Source organism: Bactrocera dorsalis, chromosome 1 (genome assembly GCF_023373825.1).
Source record: "Bactrocera dorsalis isolate Fly_Bdor chromosome 1, ASM2337382v1, whole genome shotgun sequence".
NCBI classification, from domain to species: Eukaryota; Metazoa; Arthropoda; class Insecta; order Diptera; family Tephritidae; genus Bactrocera; species Bactrocera dorsalis.
The window spans coordinates 42,005,270-42,030,951 of record NC_064303.1 but is presented as its reverse complement, the minus strand read 5'-3'; the positions used below and the strand labels follow the sequence as shown (position 1 = coordinate 42,030,951).

At 37.4% G+C, this 25,682-nt stretch overlaps 2 protein-coding genes across 8 annotated transcripts in view; one reads left to right on the top strand and one right to left on the bottom strand.

Annotated features, from left to right (window-relative positions):
* LOC125780350 (uncharacterized) overlaps positions 1-9,998 on the top strand; it is a 56,063-nt gene extending 46,065 nt beyond the window's left edge. For 3 of the 5 annotated variants that reach the window (XM_049462588.1, XM_049462587.1, XM_049462586.1), the window contains exon 5: positions 131-3,286. The gene's annotated coding sequence lies outside the window, so the exon portion shown is untranslated. Of the gene's footprint in view, positions 1-130; positions 3,287-7,888 lie in introns of those variants that run through there. The other 2 variants (XM_049462584.1, XM_049462585.1) reach the window with 2 other exon arrangements.
* Positions 1-24,561, bottom strand: part of LOC125775378 (piggyBac transposable element-derived protein 4-like) — a 31,248-nt gene extending 6,687 nt beyond the window's left edge. Inside the window, exons 1-3 of one of the 3 annotated variants that reach the window (XM_049445909.1) lie at positions 24,226-24,561; positions 22,416-24,162; positions 18,226-18,883 (exon numbers count right to left, since the gene is read on the bottom strand). In XM_049445909.1, the coding sequence (XP_049301866.1) occupies positions 22,923-24,095 (1,173 nt within the window). In that variant the 5' untranslated portion in view covers positions 24,096-24,162; positions 24,226-24,561 and the 3' untranslated portion in view covers positions 18,226-18,883; positions 22,416-22,922. Of the gene's footprint in view, positions 1-18,225; positions 18,884-22,415 lie in introns of those variants that run through there. The other 2 variants (XM_049445911.1, XM_049445910.1) reach the window with 2 other exon arrangements.
* Between the last annotated feature and the right edge of the window lie 1,121 nt (positions 24,562-25,682).

The following is a 25,682-nucleotide window of genomic DNA, read 5'->3' as shown; positions in this document are numbered from 1 at the left end:
CAGAATCTATCGCAACCTTTTCCGGCGTCGTATAAGAAGTATAACTTCAATAACAATATAAAAATTTTTACTTTTATTTATTTTCTTTGAACAGCAGTAATTTGTGTATTTTTGCTTTGTTATGTTCCAGTTTCACATATTTCAAAGCAAACAGCTGATTTCGAAAGAGTTATAGCTCTTCCTCTTCTTCTTTCAATCCAATCGCAACGCATGATACCTAATTTCGATTCCGGCGGAGCGTAGAGCGGGAACGTAATCGAAATGCATGATACGGGTGATAAATTTTCAGAAGAGATAACATCACACACACACACTTACTTATGTATTAAATTGTACACTTCAAAACAACCCCATGTCAAGCAGCAATAAACTATATGCTGCAATACATATAAACATACACACATACACATATATTTAGTTATTTAAGATAGTTTTAAAATTTGTATATAAGTAAGGAAAATACTAAATAAAAATAAGAATGAATAAGATCTCCCTAAATAAAAGTCTTGCATTTCCCATCACCAGAGGTAAGGATTGTAAGAAACTATATTTGAGGTATTAACACCAGTAGTATTTAATTTGGCTATTGCTATTGCTCTTACTTTGTCAAGAGCCACAGCAGAGCCATAGCATAACAATGTACATATGTGATCCGCTCTGCTCCGAGTTTTGTTAGGTAAATAACTATAGTAATAGCGAGAGCAAAAAATGAAGTACTGTGCTCTGCTCTGGCGTAGCGGGAGCAAGAAATTGGGAGCGGTAGTAGAGCAGAGCTAATGAAAATTTTCATGTGCTACAGCTCTCGCATATGTTTGTGGTTTTTTTCTTTTTTGTTTTTGCTATTTTCCGTATTCGCTTGCTCTAACAAGATTGCAGATTGCAAAAATACTATACCGAAATATACAAGGGCACGAGAGCACCCATTGCAGAATCTAGTGATATATGAACGGCTGATTCTGTCAATTTATTGTGAATGACTATTATGCTATTGTGAATTGGCGCACCTTCTGCATACATTTTTAACAAAAAAACTGTAACAAATCTTTATATGTAATTTAAATAAAAATTATAAAATCTATTTAAAACTTACCGTCCTCAACAATTTAACAACGTAATATGTCTTTATGTAAAATGACAGCTAAAACAGGGTTGCAATTATATTTTTGCGTGATATTGCACGCAAATATACATGGTTTTTGGTCTGACATATTTTACTGCCATTGCAAATAATTTTCCGCGTGTGTTTGTTGTTGTGCCGGTGCACCAAGAGGAAATATATGCAATTCTTGCACCGTGCAATGGTTTTGCAAGAGCAAGCGAATACCCCTTATGTATGTATATAGTATATAAACTATACGAACGGCTGAACCGATTTGTCGGAAAATTGGTGGGGAGGTAGCTTAGAAGCAAGGTAAGGACATTGGATACTTTTTATCTCTTTATCTTAAAATTCAATACAACTCATAAATACAAAAAATATATTCAAATCAAAAGCATTTGTTCAAAATTTTTGTAAAAATCATTTGAAAATTTTAGTAATTAAAAAATAGAAAGAAATATGTAAGTAAAAATTTTCATATCCATACATCTTAGTATATGGGTTATACTGATTTTGCTTCTGAACCGGGCAGTTTTTTTTTAGAACGAACGAATTAATTAGCGAATTACTTTGAACGTGCCTGTGCCTAGGCGAATTTAACCCTCGTTAAGCCCACCAACGGGTCTGGCCAGGCAAATTTTGTTTTTAAATGCTATTTAAATATATTTAGAGTGTAGCAAACGACTTGCGCTTCCAGGTAGCTTCCTAGAATTTTATTGTCTATAGAATTCAGAAAAAAAAATTCAAGGATATCGTATCGAAAAGGACGAAAAAAGGATATTATAATATTACACCTTAGTCGAGACCAATGGTGCTTGGCTAAACCCCATATATTTTGTATGAAAATATATGAACTTTGGAATGTTTCTATCACTTCGCACGGTTGATTTAAATGTTTTCATGTTTGTTACATGTCCAAATTGGTTTGTATGTTTATCTGGGTCAAATACTTTAGCCGCTAGAGCGTTTTAAAGGTTAAGAAAAAATGTATTTTTTCTCAAAATGTTACATTTTTTGTGAACGCTATTGCGACGCCCCTGGTAGGGATAGCGGGAAGGTTGAGGGCTTTCCTGAAAGCTCCAGGGATGAACTAACTCGCAAAATGGTTTTGATCTCCCCCGGCCCCATACCCCCCACAACTGTAGTGAAACAAAGGGGGGGACATGGTGAAAACCCATTTTCGCTTATTGCCACGCCCCCGGTGGGGCCTTGGGGGCAATTGGAATTATACATTTCCTGAAAGCTCTTTAAATTACCCAACCGGTGCAATTTATTTGACCTACTTACGTCAAATACTTTAGCCGCTAGAGCGTTTTAAAAGGTTAAGAAAAATGTATTTTTTCTCAAAATGTTACATTTTTTGTGAACGCTTTTGCTACGCCAAGCGTGAACAAGGCGGTCAATTTGATTTCAATCAAATCGAGAGGTAAGAAATTTCAAAAATGTATCTATATTGTACATATATGAGCGTAAATACAAAACGTATTTCCATACAAATGTATGTAAACACATAGGGGCCTAGCCAAGCACCATTGGTCTCGACTAAGTGTATCAGACCGTTGGTCTCGACGAGGGTTAAAAGTTGCCGGTTAAGAAAACGTCCGTTCGCGATAATGGTTTTTGTACAATAGAATTCTTTATTTCCAGAATTTCATGGTTTAACGTAAAACTTAACCTAATGTCTTAAACTAGTATGTATGTACATATATGTAGGTAAAATTAATTTCGGAAATTCATAGTAATTGAGTATTGTATTACATGCCGTTTTTGGTAATATAAAAATGGTAAATATTTTATATAATATAAAACACATTTTATAATTTATTTCTTAAAATATTTGATTTTAGATTTATAAAGTCACTTGACGCAACAAGTGCCAAAATGATTTGCATAACATTTTTTGGTTCAAATATTATGACAGAAAATAACAAAAAAAAACAACAACAAACACATGCGGAGCTGTAGCAAATGAAAACTTTCATTAGCTCCGCTCTACTACCGCTCCAAATTTTTTTTGCTACAGCTACGCCAGAGCAGATCACAGCATTTTTGCTCTAGGTACAACTACATATAGTTTTTTATCTAACAAAACTCTGAGCAGAGCAGAGCACATACTTTTACATTGTTATGCTATGGCTCTGCTGTGGCTCCCGACAAAGTGAGAGCGGTAGCGATAGCAAAGCAATAATTCTAGAAATTTTGCTGCTACGGAGTAGTAAATAAAAACCCTGCACAATTAGCTTTTCATTATATTACAAAATGTTTCTTCAAATTAATTTAAATATGATAATTTCTTTAATATTCATTGTTTTACATTTTTTATTATTGGTTTTGAAAGATGCAACAAATCCCTCCCTTTTAACATATTTTTACCAAGCTACTAAGCCACGTTGCTTCTTGAACTTTAAAATTCATCCAAAATTCTTAAAACTTATTTTTGTGTCTCAAGAAGGCCTGTCAAAGTTCTATAACAAAAATATTTCACAACTTCTTCAACTACGTTCGGACATCGTAAAACCGTATTCGGAGAAAAGGCTCCTTCAAAATAAGGTTACTAATTACTTCAACGTTACAAACACCGTATTAATGTATGTGGGGAACTGTATTTGAATTAAACGCCTTAATTTTGTTTAGCATATAAAATGATTTATTTATTAACACCGGCTGAACAATGTAGGGTTAAGCACTCAGTTATATATAAAATTAGTTTATTTAACAAAGTATTCTTTAGAGCGCATGTCAGTATTCTATGAAGTTTCAAAATCGTAATCACATTTTAGAAACTACAATTTGGTGTATTCGTTCCACTTGTCCGTTGCCCTGAGGAACACCTGTAGCTATTACTAAATGCTCTATACCTTCCCTCGCACAGTAATCTTTAAAGAGATTTCCCGTGAATGCAGCACCTCTATGAGTTATAATACGCCGTGGGTTACCGAAAACAGCGGCTTGTTTTTCGAAACGATCAACGACTGCAGGATAAACAAAGATCTGAGCTTTTAATTCTTCTATCGAACTAGCCTGATACATGTTAACTTTGTTTGGTCTGGTATCTGGGATCCCCTCTACTAACTATTCGATGAGACTTCTTTCGTCTAGCTTTATTAGCCTACCTATGTCCATAAAGCTATAAAGATACTCGCGATGTACTTCGATTAACGATGTTATTACCCCAAATTCTTTTTGCAAATATTGTTAAAGTGTATTCCAACTAGTTATGTCCCTTTGACTGCGAACGAAAATTTTCGCGGCTCCCTTCAATAATTGTTTCCCGTGTATAAACTTTTGTAAATCTCCCCCAACGAACTGCCATGACATTAGATTCAAAATCATCGAAGCACTCCTTGACTGGGTGTTGCCCAGTACCACTAAAAGTTGAAAGAGATTCTTCTAGATCGCGTAGAGTGAAGACCGGAGACCAGGACCCCATCGCCGACAAAATGTTGTTTTGCACTGAACTAGTATCGCTGTCTGAGCTATCATCTTCAGCATTTACAGTCAATCCAAAATGCTCACAAAGTCTGTCCTGTAATGTGGCTTTACGGCCATTTGTCGATAAACCCAATGCCAACAAGTTTTCCTTCAAACCGTTCCCTGCCAATAAAAAAATCTGTCGCCTGTCCATATCGAATGTTATCAAAAGTAAATGATATAGAATTTTGAATACAAATTCGGTATTTAATATATAATAAGTAAAAGTAATGGATGGAGTCATGTGTAGAAGTTCACGCAAGTGAGGAAAGTTCTCTGATCGCCATTCACTTGGGAGTGGCCAGAAACGATTCTTTTACATATGACTCAAGCAGCTCACGACTTCCGGTCTTTGACCAAGTATCCTCTGGGTAGCCTAAGAACATCCGTTTGAAGGCGAGCTAAAGTGAGAAGGCGAAACATCCCCTGCATAGGGTTGTGCGCTGGGTTTGGGACCCGCCACGTAAAAAAACACCCCCAATGAAAAACAACAAACAGCCTCGGATGAGAGACCCCCCTTTTGATGACGACCACGGCAAACGAAATAAGGACTATGATTTGAGGGCATGCACCTGGAATGTCCGGTCCCTTAATTGGGAAGGTGCCGCTGCCCAGCTGGTAGATGTCCTCGTAAAGATAAAGGCTGACATCACCGCCGTCCAAGAAATGCGATGGATGGGACAAGGACAGAAACGAGTAGGTCCTTGTGCCATTTACAGTGGCCATATAAAGGAGCGCAAGTTTGGTGTTGGATTCGTGGTGGGAGAGAGACTCCGAGTACTATCATTCACTCCGGAGAATGAACGTCTAGCCGCAATCCGCATCAAAGCGAAGTTCTTCAACATATCGCTGATTTGCGCCCACGCCCCGAAGGAAGAGAAGGACGATGTGACCAAAGATGCTTTTTATGAGTGCTTGCAGCGTACTTATGAGAGATGCCCCCGCCACGATGTCAAAATCGTGCTTGGCGACTTCAACGCCAGGGTGGGCAAAGAAGGTATCTTTGGCACTACGGTCGGTAAATTCAGCCTCCACGAGGAAACATCCCCAAATGGGTTGAGGCTGATCGACTTCGCCGGGGCCCGAAATATGGTTATCTGTAGTACTAGATTCCAGCATAAGAAGATACATCAAGCTACCTGGCTGTCTCCGGATCGAAAAACCACCAACCAGATAGATCATGTTGTGTTAGACGGAAGACACGTCTCCAGTGTTTTAGATGTGCGTGCGCTCCGAGGTCCTAACATCGACTCGGACCACTATATTGTTGCAGCCAAAATTCGCACCTGCCTCTGTGCAGCAAAAAACGCACGCCAACAAACACAAGGAAGGTTCGACGTCGAGAAGCTGCAATCACAACAGACAGCCGAACGATTTTCTACTCGGCTTGCACTCCTGCTCTCTGAGAGCACTCGTCAACAACTCGGTATGAGGGAAATGTGGGACGGCATTTCAAACTCCTTACGTACAGCTGCAACCGAAACCATTGGTTTTCGGAAAGTGCAAAAGAACAGCTGGTACGACGAGGAGTGCCGTGTCGCAGCGGAGAGAAAACAGGCTGCCTACCTCGCAACGTTACGATCGACCACAACACGCGCGGGATGGGATAGAATAGAAGTTCGAATAGCAGTTGCTCGCCTGAAGAACAACAAAGCGGCAGGGGCCGACGGATTGCCGGCCGAGCTATTCAAACACGGCGGCGAAGAACTGATAAGGAGCATGCATCAGCTTCTTTACAAAATATGGTCGGATGAAAGTATGCCAAACGATTGGAATTTAAGTGTGCTGTGCCCAATCCATAAAAAAGGAGACCCCACAATCTGCGCCAACTACCGTGGGATTAGCCTCCTCAACATCGCATATAAGGTTCTGTCGAGCGTATTGTGTGAAAGATTAAAGCCCACCGTCAACAAACTGATTGGACCCTATCAGTGTGGCTTCAGACCTGGTAAATCAACAACCGACCAGATATTCACCATGTGCCAAATCTTGGAAAAGACCCGTGAAAGGAGAATCGACACTCACCACCTCTTCGTCGATTTCAAAGCTGCTTTCGACAGCACGAAAAGAAGCTGCCTTTGGAATTTGGTAACCCCGCAAAATTAATACGGCTGTGTAAACTGACGTTGACCAACGCGAAAAGCTCCGTCAGGATCGGGAAGGACCTCTCCGAGCCGTTCGATACCAAACGAGGTTTCAGACAAGGCGACTCCCTATCGTGCGACTTTTTCAATCTGCTGCTGGAGAAAATTATTCGAGCTGCAAAACTCAACAGAGAAGGTACCATCTTCTACAAGAGTGTACAACTATTGGCGTATGCCGATGATATCAATATCATCGGCCTCAACACCCGCGCCGTTAGTTCTGCTTTATCCAGACTGGACAAGGAAGCAAAAGAAATGGGTCTGGCAGTGAACGAGGGCAAGACGAAATATCTCCTGTCATCAAACAAACAGTCGTCGCACTCGCGACTTGGCACACAAGTCACTGTTGACTGACTGTAGTCATAACTTTGAAGTTGTAGATAATTTCGTCTATCTTGGAACCAGCGTAAACACCACCAACAATGTCAGCCTGGAAATCCAACGCAGGATTACTCTTGCCAACAGGTGCTACTTCGGACTGAGTAGGCAATTGAAAAGTAAAGTCCTCTCTCGACGAACAAAAACCAAACTCTATAAGTCGCTCATAATTCCCGTCCTGCTGTATGGTGCAGAGGCTTGGACGATGACAACAACCGATTAGTCGACGTTGCGAGTTTTCGAGAGAAAAGTTCTGCGAAAGATTTATGATCCTTTGCGTGTTGGCCACGGCGAATATCGCATTCGATGGAACGATGAGCTGTACGAGATATACGACGACATTGACATAGTTCAGCGAATTAAAAGACAGCGGCTACGCTGGCTAGGTCATGTTGTCCGGATGGATGAAAACACTCCAGCTCTGAAAGTATTCGACGCAGTACCCGCCGCGGGAAGCAGAGGAAGAGGAAGACCTCCACTCCGGTGGAAGGACCAAGTGGAGAAGGACCTGGCCTCGCTTGGAATATCCAATTGGCGCCACGTAGCGAAGAGAAGAAACGATTGGCGCGCTGTTGTTGCTTAAAATATACGTTGACAAGTTTTGCTTTCATATAGCAATTTGAATATAGAATTAATTCTTGTAATTTAAATTTAAGACAATTAATTTTCACAATTAATCTTACAATAACTTACAATTTGATTTATAATTCTTAGTATTTTTTTTTAATAATAATACAAATTTTAGAATATGAGTTCCATTACATATTTTGAATTTTGATTACGAATTTTCTTATAGGTTACCGATACAAAGAAAAATCATACGCTAAACTGCTCCGCTGCTCACTCTCTGTTACCGCAAAATCTGGATAGCTGCTCACACTTTGCCACCGCAAAATCTGGATCGCTGCTCACTCTTTGTTACCGCAAAACCTGGATTGCTGCTCACTTTCTGCTACCGCAAAATCTGGATCGCTGCTCACTCTCTGCTACCGCAAAATCATTCAGATCCTGCTCCCTCTCGACTGCGCTTAACAACGCCGAATCGGCGTCACAACGGCTTGAGTTAACAGTGCCCCTAACGGTCGACACCGGTCATGCCACGCCAAGTTAAGAGTACCCGACACTGTACCTTTTTACTAATTTCTAGAACGTTCTTTATGATAACAAGAAGTTTGTTTGTGCACTTTGCTTATAAGATAACGGTGCCCTTAATGATCGACACCGGTCATTTTACGCAAATATCAGAGTACCCGACACTATACCCTTTTACAAATTCTTCGTACGCTCTAATAAGTTAACGGTGCCCTTAACGGTCGTCACCGGTCACTTTACACGAAGTCCAAATTACCCGACACTTCTGCCAATTTCTAGAACGATCTTTTTCTTAAAAAAAAAAACACTAGAACCAAGTTCGCTCCACGTTCACTCGAACAATTTCTTTACAGTTTACACAAAGTTCAAATTACCCGACACTTCTACCACTTTCTAGATCGTTCTTTTTGAAAAAAAAACACAGTACAACCAAGGTTCCTCGTTCACTCGAACAATTTCTTTTTTTTTACTTTCTTGCACACGCGAAGGGATTTGCATCCCACTTCTGACACCACTTGTGGGGAACCGTATTTGAATTAAACGCCTAAGTTTTGTTTAGTGTATAAAATGATTTATTTAATAACACCGGCTGAACAATGTAGGGTTAAACACTCAGTTATACATAAATATATAATATCGAGTGGAGTTTAGTAACGTGTCGAGTGTGCAGATCGTCGCACTCGATTCGAAACGAATAGAAATTTTATGAAATAACTTCCCTGGTGTAGCTGTAAATGACATTTTCAAATACATTCAAATACGAAACAAAACAAGTTTTTGAATTTGATTTGAATGTAATAAATTGTATACAAATTTACTAAATTTAGTTTTTGCATTCAATAAAATGAACCCTACGTGTTTTTTATACAAGTTCATCTGATTCAGATGAAAAACATCACCAAATAGCCATACGATTCAGGATTCGTGATAAGAGTAATCCCATGTAAAATTTTAAAATTAATTATACCGTTTAACTTAGTATAGATTATATTATTTTAAATCATTTACAGATTCAGGAAGTGGTTTAGACTGACCAAAAACGCATTTACTTTTATCCTATCGGAAATAAACTTTAACGGGCATTTATCAACTGCATTACCATCAATGCTTCAATCAGCCAGTGAGCCGGTGGAAAATTCTCAGTAATGATAAAAGAAGTCGGTATAGTCCTGAAAAGGTGGCAAGTGTCGGCAATGTATGTGCAGCGTTGCATAACATCTGCATACAGATTAAAAATTCAACATATAGCAAATATTTTGTAAATGAAAACAATAATACAGAAAAAAATACTGGAAGTGACTCAGTTAACTAAATTGTTCATAAAATTAGAGATCATATTATGCTGGGGTCGAATCGTTACATCCGTGAACATATCACTCGTCACGTAAAAGTCTGTATTTCGTATTATGACATACGTGATCGTAACGCTTCTATCGTAATCTAGCATGATGACACACGTGAACGAGTATATAAACGCAAAGAACGTCTATCATAGAGAAGGTTCACGGCGCGAATAACGTAAAAATATTTTTGGCTAACTCGGCAGAGATGGAAGAATTTCACCACTGCTAGCTCAGCAGGAGAAATTTTAACATTTTCGCTTGAACAGAGCTAAGCGTGAAATAAAAATTATGCTCAAAACTATATATTGCTCTAACAGACGTATGTATGTTCGCTCTTTTGCTTACATGTATTCTTATATGTATATATGCAAACATGTGTATTCGTATGAATTCTTTTTGTGCATATTAATGAATACAGGTGCAGGTGAATACATTTGAATTAAATTACTTTTTCAAAGCAATATTCGTAGTAAATGTGAAAATAAAGACTACTTTTTCAATTATCTCTTGTATTTGATATATTTATGCTTGTGTGTATACTTCATTATATATATGTGTATGTACATATATATCTATATAACAGACTATCATAATATATTAAAAAAATTTAATATATTACAATAGTGATAAATATACATTAATCGTACATTTTATTATTCAAAACTTATATTCACAGTAGCTGACCCGGTAAACTTCGTTCTGCCCAAAATAGATTTTTTTTTTCATTTCAAAAATTACACCGGTATTGGTTTTAATAGAATATGAACGATTTTTCCTAATTTCATTGTGTATACTTTAACAAAATTTTTACAAATCTTTCTTTTGTAAACATTGAACGGGCAGGTTTTCGATATGATCCAAACATTCAATATATCGCATCTGTTCAAATCGGTCAGATGTCAGTAGTTTGTCAATATTGCAATGCAGTCAAATTTAAAAATGAACCGCCAGGGTTATGTTGCGTCGGGGGAAAGACGATGCATTCCATGTATAATACCGAGGCATCTCCGAGTAAAGCAATGTTCTCGCGAACGGATCACTGGCGCAAGTTGCAAAGAAACTTGTTAAAGTGGTTGCTGGTGGTATTTCCGTTCGCTGTACTATGTTCTCTGCGTTGAAATAAACTCGCTGGCCATTCTCCAAATGAGCTGACAGATGCACAACAGTAGGATGGCGTTCATGAATTGCAAATGAAAATATTCTCCAGATTGCTTCATTGCAGTTCACATATCTGCCCATTTGAAATTTGCTAATTTCATCTCGTTCAACGCCAATAACCGCCATATCGCTTCCTTTGGTGACATATTTGCAAACATACTTAATTGATTTTATTGAACTGCAATACTCAACATTTATATGTGTTTTGAATGCCTTAGACAAAATTGGCGAATATGGAACGATCCATGTGTTATCAACCACGAAATTCTTTCCTTTCAATTGAGTGATGAATGTTCTGCCATTGTCAGCGGGTGAGCGACGCCGATAGAGAGGGTATCCGTCGTTTCCAGTTTGAGTTTCCGAAATAAAAGCACGGGGACAGCGTTTTTTGCATTTACTGTCCGACATACAAACCGAAGATGGATCGTGTTCTCCGCATGGCCCATGAACCATATTGGCCATCACCACTTCGTGCAACTCTGGATCTATTTCAACATCAGGAATTTCGGCGGAAATGATGTCATCCAAAGAAGAATGTGTGTGTGGGGCAAACCTCTCTTCTGCCACTCCAATGAGTACATTCAGCATCGAACAGTGCCATATACACGTTGTTTCGTAATAAAGTCCATCAAACATCTGAGTTTTTGTTTAAACACGCGTGCTGTAACATCGTGGCGATCGCTTGGTGATTGACCGGGATGCAATAGATTCGTAATGTCTGGCCATTTTGGATTGCAAGTTAATGTAACAAACAAATACGGCCGTCCATAATTGCGCACGTAAGTCATCGCATTCTGGGAGTACTCATGCATGTGTCTAGGACTGCCAATGTATGTCGATGGCAAAATATAGAGTCGACCAATATCTGTAATATCCGCATCACCATTCATTGCATCTCTTAAATGAATATACTCTTCAGATCGCAACTTCGACTGATTGTATTGCATGTAATTAAGTCGTTCTGTCTCAACTTTAACATACATGTCAACTGCATACTGTTGAAATAACCGTCCATATCTCAGTAAATGGTTGTCATAATTTTGGCGAATCATCATTCGATATGCGTAAAACTTCATTGAACTGACTTTTTTATTTGTCTCGACACCTAAAAGCTTAAATTACCTATATGAAGTAGCAAACAAAAATTTTTTTTTTACTAACCATTCACCGGATTTATCATCTTATATCCTAAGTGATATCCGTCTTCTCTACGGCAGAACATGAGCGGATATTGCATTGCGTCGTAAGACTGATGTGTCTCACTTATCCGTTTTAGTGCGTTTTGATTTCTACGTTTGATAACAATATCACGCGACTGCAAATTTTCTCCAACAACAACAATTGATATTTCGCTAACTGTAGGTGCATTATATTGTCTTTCATGTGACCCTGTTGGTCTTTTGTTCGCTTGTATGATTATACTATGATCATCTGTTGGCATACGTTCCAACGAAATCGTAAACAGTTTAATGAGGCCATTGTGTTCGTGTAACATTTGCTGCAATTGTTCGATTATTTCTCTTTTCGTTGTATTGAAGATAGCACAACGCCGATTTACTTCATCATGTGAATCTCCCAGAAAGTAAATTTGGAGATATTTGTGTTCTTGATCTGGATGCGGCAACAGCGATCCAGCGAGATGAAACATTTGCCCATGAACGTGTATAATTGGAGGAAAGCTCTGTAGTTTCTGTCGAATATTGTTTGGCAAAAATACCTTAAACGTTGGATTGTAGTTTTGTTCATTTACAATTTGCTTTAAGAAATGGCTCGAGTGAGGAGATTCACCGTAAAGCAGCTGGAACAATGGCTGTGGTGGTGGAAGCAATTCTGGCAACGGTTCATTTTTAAATTTGACTGCATTGCAATATTGACAAACTACTGACATCTGACCGATTTGAACACATGCGCTATATTGAATGTTTGGATCATATCGAAAACCTGCCCGTTCAAAGTTCACAAAAGAAAGATGTTGCCGCTGTTGTCGTCGAATAATCGCATGTTGTGATCTTACTTCATCACTTTGGCGAGCACGAACTTCCTTTCTTCTCGATCGTTGTTGCTGATTGTGAACTTCCCTTCTTCTAAATCGTTCTTGCTGATTGTATGTTTGGTTGACATCTTCTAACTGGTGCGTGCTACTCTCCAGCAGTCTATTTCGTGGTGATACCCTCTCAATAACACTTTCCCTTTGACGTGCTCTGCTATTTCGTGTTCTCCTTGCGGCCTGGGAACTCCGAGAAGTGTTACCATACGTACTGATTCTCGACATCGTAACAAATATCTAATTGGAAATGATCATTCATTTGCATAAAGTTCATATAAGGTTTTACGGACCAATAACTTACCTTTGAAAACTCCAAAAATGAATGAATTAAACTAAGCAAGCAGATCAATTGAATGATAAATTCCAATGTACATAAATCGGTATTCGCCAACACGCTAAATCACTTTCACTAAATAACTCACTTTTTAAAACAAAATATATCAATATATCAGTAAAGCAAGGCGCATTTTTATTGCCCTCTAAATTTTGCGTGTTCGATTGCAAAGCAAAATTGACGTTTAATTTAATTTGTGTTTGTTTCATAAAACTGCCATTTCCATAAACCAAAAATAGCACGTAACACAACCAAAATTACCATATAACCGCTGCAGCAAGAACAACCAAAATGTCGTGCTAGGTGGAAAATGAGATAAATATACGGTGGATTAACAACCAAAATAATTAAAGATTGTAAGGGAGGTACCACGTCCCCTTTTTCGAAAACGCCAAGCTTTATGGGTGAGAATGGTGTTGTTTCCTATAGCTCTATACCAATTTTCATGATCCTACCTTAAACACTTTTGAAGATATTCACCTTGAAAAGTTCAGTTTGTATGGGAGGTGCCACGCCCCCTTTTCCGATTATCCCTACCTTGAACCCTTCTTCCCTTCACAGATATTCTGCTTAAAAAATTTAATTTGTATGGGAGGTACCACGCCCCCTTATTCGATAGCCCCCGGTTTTATAGGTGAGAGTGGTGTTGTTATCCTGTAGCTCTGTACCAATTTTCATGTTCCTACCTTAAACACTTTTGAAGATATTCGACTTGGAAAATTCAATTTGTATGGGAGGTGCCACGCCCCCTAATATTTTATTCTGATTTTAAGACATGACCTGCGCGTGGTAATAACAAACAAATCCCCCAAAGGAAGTATTTCATTTGGTTCAGCCGTTTCCGAGTTTTAGCGTTACAACTATACACCATTTCATTTTTATATATGTACATATATAGATGTATCATGACCATAAGTGTTTATATTCGCTTTCGCGAATTCAAATCATATTATCAATTATCAATAATAACATGTTCGCGCTGCTCATATGTACATACATACATAAATATGTGCGTATGACATTGGCACACACACAACATACATACTTACATATGTATATGCGTTCACATTTAGATATGTCACCCGCAAAAATTACAAATATTGTTCTACAAAAACAAGAATCGTTTGAAATAGCATCAGCAGCGTCACAAGTGAAAATAAAGGCTGACATCACCGCCGTCCAAGAAATGCGATGGACGGGACAAGGACAGAGACGAGTAGGTCCTTGTGACATCTACTACAGTGGCCATATAAAGGAGCGCAAGTTTGGTGTTGGATTCGTGGTGGGAGAGAGACTCCGTCGCCGAGTACTATCATTCACTCCGGAGAATGAACGTCTAGCCACAATCCGCATCAAAGCGAGGTTCTTCAACATATCGCTGATTTGCGCCCACGCCCCGACGGAAGAGAAGGACGATGTGACCAAAGATGCCTTTTATGAGTGCTTGGAGCGCACTTATGAGAGATGCCCCCGCCACGATGTCAAAATCGTGCTTGGCGACTTCAACGCCAGGGTGGGCAAAGAAGGTATCTTTGGCACTACGGTCGGTAAATTCAGCCTCCACGAGGAAACATCCCCAAATGGGTTGAGGCTGATCGACTTCGCCGGGGCCCGAAATATGGTTATCTGTAGTACTAGATTCCAGCATAAAAAGATACATCAAGCTACCTGGCTGTCTCCGGATCGAAAAACTTCCAACCAGATCGATCATGTTGTGATAGACGGAAGACACGTCTCCAGTGTTTTAGATGTGCGTGCGCTCCGAGGTCCTAACACCGACTCGGACCACTATATTGTTGCAGCCGAAATTCGCATCCGCCTCTGTGCAGCAAAAAACGCACGCCAACAAACACAAGGATGGTTCGACGTCGAGAAGCTGCAATCACAACAGACAGCCGAACGATTTTCTACTCGGCTTGCACTCCTGCTCTCTGAGAGCACTCGTCAACAACTCGGTATAAGGGAACTGTGGGACGGCATTTCAAACTCCTTACGTACAGCTGCAACCGAAACCATTGGTTTTCGGAAAGTGCAAAAGAACAGCTGGTACGACGAGGAGTGCCGTGTCGCAGCGGAGAGAAAACAGGCTGCCTACCTCGCAACGTTACGATCGACCACAACACGTGCGGAATGGGATAGATAGCGAGAGTTGAAGAGGGAAGCGAGACGCATTTGCAGACAGAAGAAGAAAGAGGCCGAAATGCGTGAGTACGAACAGCTCGATAAGCTGGCCGACAGGGGTAATGCTCGAAAATTCTACGAAAAGATGCGGCGACTTACAGAAGGTTTCAAGACCGGAGCATACTCTTGTAGAACCCCCCAAGGTGATCTAGTCAGCGGTGCCCAGAGCATACTTAAATTATGGAGGGAACACTTCTCCAGCCTGCTGAATGGCAGTGTACGCACAACACCAGGAGAAGGCAAACCCGATACCGCAATCGATGACGATGGAGCAGGCGTTCCATTGCCCGACCATGAAGAAGTTCGAATAGCAATTGCCCGACTGAAAAACAACAAAGCGGCAGGAGCCGATGGATTGCCGGCCGAGCTATTCAAATACGGCGGTGAAGAACTGATAAGGTGCATGCATCAACTTCTTTGCAAAATATGGTCGGACGAAAGTATGCCCAACGATTGGAATTTAAGTGTGCTATGCCCAATCCATAAAAAAGGAGACCCCACAATCTGCGCCAACTACCGTGGGATAAGCCTCCTCAACATCGCATATAAGGTTCTGTCGAGCGTATTGTGTGAAAGATTAAAGCTCACCGTCAACAAACTGATTGGACCTTATCAGTGTGGCTTCAGACCTGGTAAATCAACAACCGACCAGATATTCACCATGCGCCAAATCTTGGAAAAGACCCGTGAAAGGAGAATCGACACTCACCACCTCTTCGTCGATTTTAAAGCTGCTTTCGACAGCACGAAAAGGAGCTGCCTTTGGAATTTGGTATCCCCGCAAAATTAATACGGCTGTGTAAACTGACGTTGAGCAACACGAAAAGCTCCGTCAGGATCGGGAAGGACCTCTCCGAGCCGTTCGATACCAAACGAGGTTTCAGACAAGGCGACTCCCTATCGTGCGACTACTTCAATCTGCTGCTGGAGAAAATTATTCGAGCTGCAGAACTTAATCGAGCAGGTACAATATTTTATAAGATTGTACAGCTGCTGGCGTATGCCGATGATATTGATATCATCGGTCTCAACACCCGCGCCGTTAGTTCTGCTTTATCCAGACTGGACAAGGAAGCAAAAGAAATGGGTCTGGCAGTGAACGAGGGCAAGACGAAATATCTCCTGTCATCAAACAAACAGTCGTCGCACTCGCGACTTGGCACACAAGTCACTGTTGACTGACTGTAGTCATAACTTTGAAGTTGTAGATAATTTCGTCTATCTTGGAACCAGCGTAAACACCACCAACAATGTCAGCCTGGAAATCCAACGCAGGATTACTCTTGCCAACAGGTGCTACTTCGGACTGAGTAGGCAATTGAAAAGTAAAGTCCTCTCTCGACGAACAAAAACCAAACTCTATAAATCGCTCATAATTCCCGTCCTGCTATATGGTGCAGAGGCTTGGACGATGACAACAACCGATTAGTCGACGTTGCGAGTTTTCGAGAGAAAAGTTCTGCGAAAGATTTATGGTCCTTTGCGTGTTGGCCACGGCGAATATCGCATTCGATGGAACGATGAGCTGTACGAGATATACGACGACATTGACATAGTTCAGCGAATTAAAAGACAGCGGCTACGCTGGCTAGGTCATGTTGTCCGGATGGATGAAAACACTCCAGCTCTGAAAGTATTCGACGCAGTACCCGCCGCGGGAAGCAGAGGAAGAGGAAGACCTCCACTCCGTTGGAAGTACCAAGTGGAGAAGGACTTGGCTTCGCTTGGAATATCCAATTGGCGCCACGTAGCGAAGAGAAGAAACGACTGGCGACTTATGAAAACAATTTTATACGACCGGCTCTTTAGTGTCAGAATAAATGTGTGTCTTTATTTCAAAGATTTTCTTGCTTTTATAGTTTTACAAAAATGCTTATCTTCTAATTTACAAAAATTCTTATCTGTGGGAAAATTCCACAGTGCTGCTTATCCTTTATTACTATCATGTTATAGTTTTACAAAATTGTTTATCTTCTAATTTACAAAAATTCTTATCTGTGGGAAAATTCCACAGTGCTGCTTATCCTTTATTTGCATTCAATATTTATTTAGGATCACTGTTTCTTCTCATATCTTAATTTTACATATCTTCTGGTTTTCTTAAATAAATGTATTTTCTTATCTACCAGACTATCTTCACACCATCTGTGTTTGCTGTTGTTCTTGGGTTAGCATGGGATGTAACTCCTCCCCCCTTAGATACAAAACTCTCCTGAGGTTTGTTTACAATTTCTACTCGCATTTGTTTTTGTTTTGTTAACATATACAAGAGAAGGCTTATTAAAAGTAAAGTAATAATAAAATTTACAAATGAAATTGAATAATTAATTTTCTTATGGTACTTAAGTTCTTCTATTTTTTCTATGTTCTTTAAATGTTCCAGTCTCATTTCTTCAAATGAAATTTTATTTGTAAAATTAGTTTCTTCATTTACAGGAAAGTAAAATCTTTGTTGGAATATTTTTACCTTATTAGAGAAAATTTGATTGTTAATTTCTAGTGTACAATTTTGGTAGTGTATTAAATAATTTCCTTCCAGTATTACTTTCCTGTGATCACAATCTTGTACTAGCTTAGTATTTTTCAAATTTTTTAATATTAATGTTTCATCGTCAATTTCAATTATTTCTGTTATTTCGTTCTTACTTAATAGACGTGTTTTTGTAAAAATACAATGTTTTGAAGTTTTTAATTCATTAAGTGTTTTGTCTTTTTCATATGTATAAGTTTTATTATTGTAATTAAAAACTGTTTCTGAAACGGAAGTAATTTCTCTCATTTGTTCATTTGAAATGGGCTGAATAACTTTTAATTGAACTGTGCTAAAATTTCGTGGTACCTTTACTATTAAAAGGAGCAGTTTTTCTGCATACTGAATTGCACACATTTTTAAATGTTGCAACTTAAATAGGTCTATTTCGTATATATCAACTTCTTCACTTGTCAAAATTCCTGGATGTAATAATCCATGTTTGGCGGCTGCAATGCTATCTTGAATATGATCAATTTTTTCTTTAAGGACATGTATTCTTAAGATTTGCTCGTTAAACATGTTGTTTAATGCAGCATCCTTTAGAATTTTATCATTTCCTCTTTCATAATCTAGTATTTTTTCCCTGTCTTGTTCTATTGTTGTTTTTAAATATTTAAATGTTTTTTTTCAAAATATTTATTTATTTTAACTTGTTGGTTTAAGGTTGTAATAGAATTGTGCATATTTTGATCAATAAACTTTAAGTGATCCTCAATATCCTTTCTATCTATGTCATCCATTGTTCCAAATAAATATTTATTCATTGTCCCAACCAAATTAAATAATCCTCTTTTATGCCTATTCCCATTAGATTTAGGTATTAAGGTTTTGACTTTTGTTTTAAGGATTAAGAGTTCATTCCTAAGTAAATCGCGATGTAATGGCCTCAAGAGATTTGTATTAAAAGTCATGTTGTTAATTAAATATAAAATTTCATAAGGGTCTATGGCGTGTATTATAAATTCTGATGAAACTACAATTTCCGTTTTGGATGTACTAATTTCCACATATCCGCTGTTTTCATGAATCGGTTGGATGTTTAAAATGGACGTTGCCGTTGGAGCCATTGTCATTAGTATGAAAAATATTAGTGTCCAGTTAATCTGCAAATTTATTTTCTCTTTTAATTTTGGTTGTATGTACATTATCTAGTTTAAGCTTCCTATATCGTGGTGCGTTCTTATGACGTACTGCCACATAATTCTTAACAAATGCTTCTTCTTTATTTATTACAACATTTTCTCTTTTTTCATTAAGTTTTTTAATTTTGTTTTCTTTTGTTTCTTTTAATTTTTTGAATATTATTTCTTTATTTACCTTCCCATTTTCTATGTAAATTGGTTTTTCCTTAATGAATCGATTTGTTATAAAATTCGATACATCTAAACATTTTTTCTTGAACTGAGAGAGTCCTATATTCTAATTCAGCAACTCTAAGTTTTTCGCTAATTGTATTATGAAAACGTTCTATATCCGAATTCCCTGTATGACTAATTGGCTTGGTAAAATTAACCTCTATATTTTCTATGTTAAAAAAATCCTTAACATTAACGTTATTAAATTCATTATCAGCTATAATTTTTCTTGGCTTTCCTTTAATAGAAACATATTGTCTAAGTTTTTCAACAAGAGTCAAACTATTTCTGTTTTCCAAAGGCAATGCCATTGCAAATTTTGAGAATTTATCTATAGTTGTCATGAAAGTTTGCTTTAGGAATGTAAAAGTATCAACATGAACAATATCATTAATTTCAGTAGGAGTTTGTGTTATGTGAAACTTAGGTTTCAACGGATTTGTCATACTTTACTTTATTACATATATCGCAATTGTTAAAATATTTTTGTATTAACTCTTTTAGTTTTTTAATATATATAAGGTGTTTTAAACCATTATAATTTTCATTTATGCCAGCATGCCCAGTTTCATATTTGTGGTACTTTGAAATGTACCGATATGCCTCTGTTTCATCTGACAAGTCTTTGGCATGAAATAAACATTTAAAGAATTTGATGCTACTGCCAAATATTTCGATTAATTTTAGTTGAACTTTGTTGTATTCGGAGTCAGCTATTTCTGAAAAAATTCCCGCTTTTTTAGTTTTAACATGTGTCCTTAAGATGTCTACCATGTATTCGCTATTAATGTCATCTTGGCTTATGTAAATCTTAAGATTTTTACCTATTTTTTCAGTGTCTCTTACTTTATGTTCACATAAAATAATTTGAGTCTGAAAACGATTGATGACAGATTCAAGTGTAGGGATATGGTCATTTAATTCTTCTACTTGAGAGTGAATTGTAGCTGCTGTACTCATGTTATCATCTTCTTCAGAAGTTAGATTTATGAGGCAGATTTCTCCAGAATCTACATCTAATCTGCTAAGAAAGTCGGCCAATGTATTTTCTTTGCCTTTTATATATTGAATACATATATCGTATACTCCAAGTTTCAGAAGCCACCTTTGTAATCGAGGATTTATGTCTTTTCCTTTATATTTTGTTTGTAACCACTTAAGTGGTAAATGATCTGTTAAAAGATCGAATTGCCTACCATAAATGTAGGGTCTAAAATAATTAACTGCCCAAACGATGGCTAAGAGTTCCTTTTCTGTTGTGCTATATCTCTTCTCGTGTTCATTAAGTGTCCTGCTAGCATAGCAAATGGGATGGCCATCTTGCATTAATACGGCACCAATTGCAAAGTTGCTAGCATCAGTTGCAACTTTAAATTTCTTTTCGAAATTGGGATATTTTAATATTGGATCGTTAACCAAAAGTCTTTTTAATATTAATACGAACTCCCTTTTTAAGAAATTTTGTCATGCCAATAGCAATTTTAGCGTAATCTTTAATGAATTTCCTATAATATCCTGTTGCTCCAAAGAAAGATTTAATTTGCTTCACTGTTTCAGGAAGCTTTAATTTTTGAATTGCTTCTATTTTATTAGGATTCGGTTTAAATCCTTCTGTAGTTAGAATGTGACCAAGATATTCAGTAGTCTTAGCAAAAAAATTGCATTTATCGATTTGAATTTTTAAACAGTGTTCTCTTAATTTTTTAAAAACTTTTTCTATACTTTCCTTGTGTTCTTGAAGAGAGGAACTAAATATGAGAATGTCATCTAAATAAACAACGCATATTTTATTAATGTATTCTCTTAAGACAGAGTTCATTAATCTTTGGAAAGTGGCTGGGCCGTTCTTTAGACCAAATGGCATTCTTATGAATTCATAATGACCTAACGGTGTAGAAAATGCAGTTTTTTTCCTATCACATTCTTTTATAAGAATTTGATGGAAACCTTTGGCTAGATCAATTGTCGTAAAATATGTTGCTTGACCTAATTTTCCAGATATGCTATCTGTATTTGGAATTGGGAATTTATCAGATATAGTTGTAGCAGAGCCCTGTAATCTATTACTGTTCTCCATTTCTTTTTACCAGAATTATCCATTTTTTTGGGACAATCCAAAGTGGTGAATTGTATGGGGAGCAGCTTTCATTAATTATTCCCTGGTCCAGCATTTCTTTAATTTGTTTGGTTATCTCCTCCTCGTGTATTTGAGGGTATTTATAAATTTTTGAATATACAGGCTTTTCAGTTGTTGTAACGATTTCATGTTGTACTTCATGAGCATGGGTTAGCTGTTCATTTTCTCTAAATATAAGGTCATTATTTTTCCGTAGTATTTCCTTTAACATTTTCCTTTCTACAGTATTCATATCGGGCCTTTCTAGGATTGACGGGCATGGATTTAAAAATTTAATTTTATTGCCATTAACATAAATGTGATTTTTTTCAAAATTAATTATTGCGTTTAATGGTCTCAAAATATTCTGCCCTATTAAGCAGTCGAATTTTCTATTAAAAAATGGTGTTAAATGCCAATGCACGATGTTTTCACTATTGAATTCCGTAGGCAAGAGAGTTTTCACTTCTTCAGTAATGAAAAATTCACCACTCATTGTTTTTAATCTAGTGGGATTTTCTAATTTATTTTTCCTAAATCCTAAATCTACTTTACTATTTAAAACTGAAGTTGTTGAACCGGTGTCGATTAAACACTTCAATCTAGTTCTATCTATTGTTAGTTCTACAATTGGTAGCTCCTCCCCCGGGCTGGTGACCGAAAATTTTCGCCCTGATTGTAATCCATATGGTCTACTTCCATGGGCACAGGCCTTTGACTTCTATTGCTATTCCTACTCTGTTGTGAATAGCTATTTCGTGATGCTTGTTGCGGGTTAATATTATTATTACTCATTCTACTATTATTTCCCCAAAAACGTTGTTGCGTTGGAAAAGAAGGCTGAGGATTACTAGCATGTACCCTATTGTTTGAATCGTAATTATTTTGTGAGGGGTAATAACGCTGCCCATAGTTACTATATTTATTTTTATTTTGCTGGATTAATCCAGTATCCTCTAAGCAATAAAAAGCTTCCCTTAGTTTTCTAATATCCCTACTCAAAATTATGGAGGACAAATGAGGACTAATTCCGTTTAAGAAGGTTTTTAGAAAAAATGCCTCGTTGGCTTCCGGTGAAAAGGCTATGGGTTTTTCACTATCAAATTCATACTTAATATTAGTTTTATCTAAAATATCCCTTAATTTTACAAAATATACACTTACATTGTAGTGCTTAACGTTGATGGCCTGGTGGTACAGACTCCTGTAGCTCTCCTTTACCCCAAAGTTCCGGATGAGTTCCTCCTTTACGTCGTTAGTACGTAGCGTTGAATAACGAATTCCTTTAACGACGGGTTAACGTTAAAGAGGCGGAGTATGGCATCTACTTCTCTTATAAATGAGGATAGGTCGTAACCATCACTTCCGTTGAATGGCCTTAACAGTTGCCATGGCTGTTAACAGTTGCCATGGTGATGTTTTTCTTCTCTGTTTTTTTTTTTTTTTTTTAAACTGTTTTAAGGCCTCGGAAACGCCTTATTTTTATTTTTAACCGTAGATCGAGCTTTAAAAAAACTTCATAATTCCAGCTATGTATCGATTTTGATACATACTACAGTTCATAGGAAAAAAGTAGTTATTACTTTAAAGTTTTAATTCATTTACTTTTATTGATAAATTTCAGGCAAATATAATTAAAATAATTACATGTTTATGTGTTATGAATGCAATCTATGCAAATATTTTGGGCATGTCTGTCGTTGCAGCACGGCTTTTTACATAAGAAGCAGAATGACGATGTCCACTTATTTTTATGTTCTCCAGAATGATAGCATTTTTGACACCTTGCGCGGTTTTTTTTCGGAGACTTTTCATTCTTGTGTTTTTTTGATGGGCCAGCATCATTATCACTAGTGTCAGAAATATTCTGGGATGACAATTTGGAAAGCAGTGCCAAAGATAATTCGTTCCTTGGGCCTTTTTTCGTTTTTCCATATAGGGCTTTGCCAATGAAATTGCTAACTCATGCAGGAAACATTTACGTTTTGTGTGCTTTTGAGTTTGCTTCCAATTCGGATCAATATCGTTATACAAAATATACGAATTCAAAGCAGAAATATCGATTATGTTGGAAAATACCGCCATAGTCCAACGATTATTTTTACGTTTGCAAGAGTAACAACTCAACATTTTGTCAACCGTGTCCACGCCTCCCTTCGTTGAGTTATAAAAAGAGATGATTTCGGGCAACTTTTTCGACTCATTCTCAATATTAGGTGCGTGATGCAATGTGCTCATAACAACTGTACATTTGTTCTTATGACTGATATACGAAACAAGAGTGGTATCAGGAGTGAAAGCAAAAGTTGATTCATATCGTGGAACTTTCTTGCAATTCAGTAGCTTTGGAGGAATTGACCTTTTATTTTTGCGCATAGTTCCAACCATTGACATTTGCTTTTGTAATAATTTTTGGCCAAGGCTGTGAGATGAAAAAAAGTTGTCCATGGTGACATTATGTCCTTTCAACCCATCAACTAAATCCAGAACGACTCGTTCTCCTTGATTCCTCTCAGTGTTTCCGGTTACGCCTTTCCCCAAGTATGGTTGTATTTTCCATACATAGCACGTGCGTGAATCAACAAGTAGCCAAAATTTCAAACCGTATCTCTTGGGTTTCGATGGAATATACTGGCGAAATTTACAACGGCCATGAAATCCCAATAATTGTTCATCCACATTAACGCAATCATTAGGATTGTAGAATATAGGGAGCTGTTCAGACCACTTTTCCCAAAGGTTTCTGATTGGTGCGAATTTGTCATCATTTCTTTGGCCACGTCGGGTGAGCACATCATCAAAACGAATGATTTTGTGGATATATAAAAATGTTCTCTCAGACATTATTGACCGAAATATAGGGCGTCCACAGTATTCCCCGAACAAATCATGCAAAGTTTCATTTTTGGATCTGATAAATATATAGTAAGAAGCATTTAAATTTTTTTTAAAGCTCTTCTATTGCAATACTTACTTATACACACCGGCCAGTAATAATATGCCTAAGTAGGCATGAAATAATTCCTCGTCAATTTCTAGGTGGTTGGATCCATGTAAATACTTTCCGTAGTTGTTCGAATTTTCAATTATAATTTTTGATAGTGAAGATGGAAAAAGTAGCAGAAATGAATCCCGAATGTTATTTACCCGGCTTGATGCAAATCTTGTTACACCTAAAAACCAAGTATCATAATTCTACAACAATTTGGTAAACAATTGTTACCAACCTGGGCGCAAATTGATAACATTTTCTCTCCTCAACCGACCAGTGGCGTAAGGCTCGCTACGCCAAGTAGTACCATCTTTTGCAATATACAATGGATCATCAACTGAACTACTGACAATAATGTCATCCGGTTCAGATAAACAGCTTTCAGACGAACTACTTTCAATTTCAGTATCAGGATCGGAAGCATCTTCATCTTCTTCACTCTCATCCAGTACCTCATTCACCATTTCTTCAAACGTCAAAAACCGTGGACGAGCCATTTTTTCGAACGCGTACAAGTATTTAACAAAATAACTTAATATTCAAAAAAGAAGCACTTCACCTAATAAAACACAACACAAATATCAAAAATAGCGTCGCAAATGACGTGCTTATGGCTTAAAATAATGACAATGCGAAAATAAACAAAGTCACAAAGAAGGCGGTATCTAACTTTTTTCTTTCCACAAGTTACGGTACTACAAACATCGAAATGTATCATTTTTGATACAAAGGTCGATTAACGGTTAAAATTGATTTTGTTTTTTTTTCTTTTTTTTATGTGTGGATTTTCTTCGGAAAATCCGAGCGACCCGCTTGACCAATCTTAGGATTATGTCAGACGTTTACCGACTGCGCCAATTATGAAAACAATTTTATACGACCGGCTCTTTAGAGTGTCAGAATAAATGTGTGTCTTTATTTCAAAGATTTTCTTGCTTTTATAGTTTTACAAAAATGCTTATCTTCTAATTTACAAAAATTCTTATCTGTGGGAAAATTCCACAATGCTGCTTATCCTTTATTACTATCATGTTATAGTTTTACAAAAATGCTTATCTTCTAATTTACAATAATTCTTATCTGTGGGAGAATTCCACAGTGCTGCTTATCCTTTATTTGCATTCAATATTTATTTAGGATCAGTGTTTCTTCTCATATCTTAATTTTACATATCTTCTGGTTTTCTTAAATAAATGTATTTTCTTATCTACCAGACTATCTTCACACCATCTGTGTTTGCTGTTGTTCTTGGGTTAGCATGGGATGATATCCACTTCACCATCACACAAAATATTAATATAAACATACATGTATGTCTGTTTACATACATACATACATGTACACTTAAACATACTTACGTCATTAGTACATAAATTAAAATAAACTAAGTTCTTTTTATTGTTTTCCACTTAATTGTGCATAAGAGGCATCGAACTCTT